Source organism: Micropterus salmoides, unplaced genomic scaffold, assembly GCF_014851395.1.
Source record: "Micropterus salmoides isolate LMB-PRFRI ecotype aquatic unplaced genomic scaffold, ASM1485139v1 Ms_hic_scaffold_11, whole genome shotgun sequence".
NCBI lineage: Eukaryota > Metazoa > Chordata > Actinopteri > Centrarchiformes > Centrarchidae > Micropterus > Micropterus salmoides.
Window position 1 is genome coordinate 16,289,730 of NW_024040152.1, and position 6,000 is coordinate 16,295,729.

General features: G+C 38.7%; 1 protein-coding gene and 2 non-coding genes across 3 annotated transcripts; all 3 read left to right on the forward strand.

Annotated features, from left to right (window-relative positions):
• The first annotated feature begins 1,122 nt into the window (after nt 1-1,122).
• On the forward strand, nt 1,123-5,714 carry rps27.2 (ribosomal protein S27). The gene is made up of 4 exons (XM_038711375.1): nt 1,123-1,244; nt 1,733-1,841; nt 2,300-2,410; nt 4,565-5,714. Exons 1-4 carry the CDS (start codon nt 1,239-1,241, stop codon nt 4,591-4,593), a joined length of 255 nt encoding a protein of 84 aa, XP_038567303.1. The 5' UTR covers nt 1,123-1,238; the 3' UTR covers nt 4,594-5,714.
• LOC119898374 lies at nt 2,067-2,198 on the forward strand. Its single transcript, XR_005443533.1, has one exon. It is a non-coding gene; the product is annotated as a small nucleolar RNA SNORA13 (small nucleolar RNA).
• On the forward strand, nt 2,640-2,771 carry LOC119898375. Its single transcript, XR_005443534.1, has one exon. It is a non-coding gene; the product is annotated as a small nucleolar RNA SNORA13 (small nucleolar RNA).
• Nucleotides 5,715-6,000: the final 286 nt, after the last annotated feature.

Sequence of the window (6,000 nt, forward strand, 5' to 3'; positions counted from 1 at the left end):
GACAGGAGAGTCTACTGACTTTTGTTTTTCAATCATTAAACAGGAGCAATTAAAATAAAACAAAATATTCAGGTTAGCAAATGAATCACATTGATGCAACTTTATCTGCTCAACATCTATGCCCCCCTGCAGTAACAGATTGCCCCCCTGTGGTGCCGCCCCCCAGTTTGAGAACCACTGCCTTTGCAATCAGTAGCCTACAGTATGACATTAGGCTATGCCTTAATAATGTAAATTATTAGCTACATTAAAATTCCCCTTCAGATATGTTACAAAGTAAAACTTATCCCAGGTGATCTGCATATTTATTTCACTGGCTGGTTTTACAAGTAGGCCTAGGCCTAGGTTATCTCTCAGTCTCTGTGGAGTGAAAAAAATATTTTAAAATAATCTCCCATAGCTTATATTTTCTGGCGGTTAGTGAGAAGAGTAAAGAGTTTACTCTGCACTCTGGTTAGTCCAAAGATGTATGGATGGAGAGCGTCATAATAACATCCATCCATCCATCCATCGTCAACCGCTTATCCTGCGTAGGCCTACAGGGTCGCGGGGGGCTGGAGCCAATCACAGCTGACATTGGGCGAAAGGCGGGGTACACCCAAGACAGGTCACCAGTCCATCGCAGGGCCACACGCTCACTCTCACATTCACACCTAAGGACAATTTTAGAGGCACCAATTAGTCCGGATGTCTTTGGATGGTGGGAGGAAGCCGGAGCAACCGGACAGAACCCACGCGGACACAGGAAGAACATGCAAACTCCTCACAGAAAAGCCGGGGCAGTCATAATAACATTTTATTTGTAATTGGGAAATTTCATTTAAAAACAAACTCATTTACATTTACATGTTAATTTGGAGTACCAGTATCTGGACAAATAACTAACCATTGCTCTGGACATTTAAATGCTACATAAAAATGAAATAAAACATATTCAAAAGCTACTATTTGGTGTTTCATAACCAAACGCGGATTTTTTGTAGGCCTACTAAATTTAACTTGTATTTAATGTCCAGTAACATAAATATGTTTCATTTTCATAAATATTTTTATTTTATTTTATCTAACAGGTAGCTGATTGTAAACACCCACTAATACCCAATACCCCAAGAAAACAACGGTTATTAAAAAAATAAAAAACAATAATCTTCCGTCTTCCTACCTCCGGGTTTGCCTCAGCCAGAAGTTTCCGGTGCGTCGTCAGTATGATCTTCCGGTGAGCGCCCAGACACGCAGACATGCCTGTAAGTATCACTACGGATTTTATAGTTACCATCAATCGTTAAAAAGTGTTTTGACGGAGGGGGATAATTACGTTTTAAAATAGTGTTTTGTTTCTGCCCGAGTCTACGTTATTACGTTGCCGTAAATGTAAATGTAAAGATGTTAAAACGGACGCAATATGGCGAAGCACGTGTACAACAAAGAAGGACTGCTCCCTTTCTGGCCCTTGTCACATGTTGGGTTTTTTGGAGGGCAGAAACTCAACATTTTAACATATATTGGGTCGTGATTGCTCTAAAAATATTTTAATCCAGTTCTCTTGAATACTTTTACGTTCCTGTTATCATATTAACTTTACCTCTCATTTAAAAACTAAACAGATCTCGACCTTTGCCTCCTCTATTAATCATGCTGTAAAGTTGGCAACTCATCCAGAACTGAAATGATTCTTTATTTTACAGTGAGACTTTAATAAATTCGTTTGTGTTTCACTGTGGTTTCTTTTCAGCTCGCAAAGGATCTGTTGCACCCTAGCCCCGAGGAGGAAAAGAGGAGACACAAGAAAAAACGTCTTGTACAGTGTCCCAATTCCTATTTTATGGATGTGAAATGTCCAGGTCTGTTTTTAGATTATTTAACAAGAGGGAGAAATGAGCAAACTACACATAAGTAGTACAACATCATATTAAAGTAGTAGAACTTGACTATTGAGACTGAGACAAATGAACTGAAGTAAAAAAATGTTTTTAAAAAAGTACACTTACGGTTATTAAATAATTGTATTTATGTAATGCATTGAACTTATATTTATCTAACTTATACATACACGTATCAAAAGTATTTGCCTTTATGTGTTGCCCTTTCATTGTTCCCTTAGTGATTGGGGTGTCAAATAAGGCATACAGTGACACTTGTGGCTGTCTGGAAAATTAGTTTCAAGTGACTTCTTTACACAAACAGCTGCAAGGACACATCAGTTGTCGAGTACATTTGATCATGCAGTGGTTATGGTGGCTGTCTGTTATAAGTGTAACAGTCATGGCCGTCCCAGCCAATGATTTTTATGTGTGTGCAGGTTGCTACAAGATCACCACAGTGTTCAGTCACGCTCAGACCGTAGTGCTGTGTGTCGGCTGTTCCACAGTCCTCTGCCAGCCTACAGGAGGAAAAGCTCGCCTCACAGAAGGTACAGGAAAACCAGCATGTGCAGTGTTTCATTTTCTGTGGTTTATTTGACTGTAGAAATGTGATACATGTTTTCGTAATAAACAGGTTAAACTGGCCGCGACTACGGCAAGAGAGACAGAAACAGAAATGAATATAATTATATTTAGAAATAATTAAACCTGAACATTTGGTTGTGATCAGTTAGAAGAACCTCCCTGTACAATACCTCCACCTGACACCTAGATATTTGCCTTTGTGTTGCCCTTTCATTGTATTCCTCATGAACAGGGTGTCAACTAAGGCATACAGTGACTCTCGTGGTCGTGACAGAAATTAATCATCCTTGATCCATTTCTACACAGTCAGCTGCGAGCACAAATGCCTTTTCATTCAGACATTTGTTTAGGCTGTTTAGAGCAAGTACAACAGAAAGTAGTTTCAGAACAGCAAATCTGTTATTTCTGATAAAACGTGCAGGAATTGCTTCAGCGGGCATTGAAGACCTGATGATAACACTGTGCATATTATGTTAGTGAATTGGTTGCGCTCAAGGTTTGCTTTTACTCTCAATGTCCCAAACACAATCCTGTGCTCTGCTGCCTTTGTAACAAAGGGCTTCTCAATGCACTCTGCTTTGAGTTACTATGGGTTACCTTGGCACAAAAAAACAAACTTGTTTGGAGGGTGATTTAGTCTTTGAAAAGGCAGATAGAAACATGAGTTTTAGTGTTGTCTTATGTTATATCCCTGTCAGTTTTTAGTAAGCCAGTTTGTACACCATCCCTGTTGTATTGACTGGCTTTGCACTGTTGCTGCACCACGACTACCTCAAGTGTTTTCCTCAACAGTTTTACACTTTCGCCAGTTTATTAGTTACATCTTGCTAAAATAATGTGCTCCAAAGCTTGGTCCACACTGCCTACGCCTACCTCTGCGTGATGGATACCTCTGTGAACTGTAAGCACCATCTTTCCACACAGAGTTTGCCTTAATTTAAATACAATACAATAAAAGCCATGTTACCAAATGAAGGGATTCTGTCAAACACTAGAGGGCTATTAATATGACAGGATACAGGAAGTGTTTTTTTTTTTTTTCCATGTCTGTGACATTCTACAGATAGTCATTGAAAGGTTTAATGTTTCAGGTATGATGTCGATATGACTGTCAACAGATCCATTTTTGTTGAGAACCATGTAGGTCTCTTGCTGGAATAAAATAGGTGAGAAGCCGAATCTGTAGATGAAGTGCTAAACTGGTAAAGGTTCAGTGTGTGAGGGTTGCGAATTGCAGCCAGTCGTTCTCGGTGCATTCACATGCTCCTCGGGTGGTCCCATTTCTCCAGCTGTGAAGTCGTTCTGGCGACTTCTGTGTGTGGAATCAACATGGATGCTACAACAAAGATGTGTTGGATTGGCATTATCGGAGCATATAAACAACATACAGAAGCTACGGTGGACTCCATCTGTCCAAATTTCTCTTTATCCAACTTCTAATAAACGTTACTTGTTCTTCTCCTTTGTACATATTCAACGTAGTGAAGAAACACGCATTGAAGAGCCGTTTGTCCACTTGGGTTACTGTAGAAACATGGTGATATCCATGTAAGAGGACCCACGGGGGTTGTGAGTGTGTAGACAGAAATGGCTCGTTTTAATTTAATAAAAACATAACGGTTCATTATATAAGGTCTTTAAACACAACTGAAAATATAGTTATGTACAGTATATTGCATAGATCCCCCTAAATATTACACACTGAACCTTTAACATGGGCGCTGAAATGAAAAGCAAGAGTTCATGGTGGTTTAAAATCTATTTAGAGCAGCAGCAATTAGTCGAAAACATAAATCAGCAACAGTTATTTGTTTTGACTAATTTAGGAAGAAACAATTTCTGGGTCCTGGGTTAAATGTCTATACTTTTTTGTTTCCTGATTCTTCTCCAATAGTGAAGTGATCTTTCTTATCTTTGGGTTCTTGACTGATGGTTGCACAAAAAGACATTTTGAAGATTTCATCTTGGGCCAAATTATTAATACATACTCAACAGATTAATCGATAATGAAAATTGTTTGCAGCCCCAATTGTATTATTAGTTTACAACACAACACCTCAAAAATCGAGTCAACACAAACTAAACCTTACACTCAGTCTTTCTCCATCTTTCCTCAGGATGCTCATTCAGGAGGAAACAGCACTAGTTTGACCAAACGTGGAGGAGGAGAATGAACAGAGCTTGATGGATTTCAAGTAACACTGCCATGGAGCCGATACAACAATGAGAAAATGGAAAGCAGGAATAAAAAGTCATGTAATATAAGATGTCTATATACAGAATATGCACAGAGAAATGCTTGGCGTTGAGACACCACCAACACCCAATTCATTAATTCTCTCTTAATAAACTTGGGTTGTTTTTTGGTTAAAATAATCTTGCATGTTTGTCATCCAGTGTGTTCTTTTTGTCTCTTGAAGGTTCTTAGATGTCGTTGGTCTGATAAATGACAATTGTCAGCTCAGGACCTCTTAAAAAGGTGCTGGTAAAAATCAGGGGATTTGAGGATTTTGGCATTTGGTATCCTCCAAGTGTACAGATATGTGGCCTTGGTGGGTTTTTTTTTTTTTTTTTTTTTTTGTGGCAGGTGATTTGCATTGCACCCTGAATGATTATGCACAAACTTACAGGAAGGTGAGGGTCTAAGATGAGGCTTGAAGGGTTTGTCAAACAGTTGCTCACCACTATATATTTATGCAAATTTCCTCTTGAACACACTAGACCAGTTCTAGGAAAGGAGAACCACCGTGGTAAATTCTGTTCAACAAACTGACCTTTACTACATAGTTTTACTATGTAAAAACTCTGCATATTTGAATGTTGACTGCCAAAGCCAGTGTTGTTGGTGTAGGGCCCGCTCTCAGTCTGATCGAAGGTTGATTCAGGGAAAGTCTTGCTGGCTTCTGTTTCCTGACGCTTGTAAAACACAGTACACAGTGATATGACACTAAATTACATCATAATGAACATTGTGCTTGTGAATTCACATGTGCTTGCAAGCTTCCTGTAAAAATGATAATGTGGGATGAATTCTTGTTAAGTTGCAAATAAGATCTTAACTGAGTGAGAAAACAATAAAATAATGTGTCCTACAGTTTACTCAGTTTTAATGTAGGCCATTTGCATAGCCTCTCTGTGTTGTACACTGAATAAAGAAACTAAATCAGGAGAGGGAGTGAATGATAACTTTCTTGTTTCTATGGTAACATTTTTCTTGTGTATTGCTTGTACTTTGGATACAGCTTAATAAAATCACGGTGAATATGATTCTGATGTGCTTCCTGGTTACTGAATGACTAATACGAGATAAACATGCCATTTATTCTCCATTCATACATATTTCATACACCACAGACATTTTAAACCACACTTTACCCTGTAGTTATCACTTACACTTTTATCAAAAAGTGTTGTAATGAATTAACTTACATATGCGTGTGTGAGTGTTGAGTTTCAGTCAGCACCATCAGAGCTGGAGCAAACACTGTCACAACTGCTAGCTACAGTAGCCAGGAAGCTCAGTCTAATGGGCAAATTAAGATTTGATCAAAAA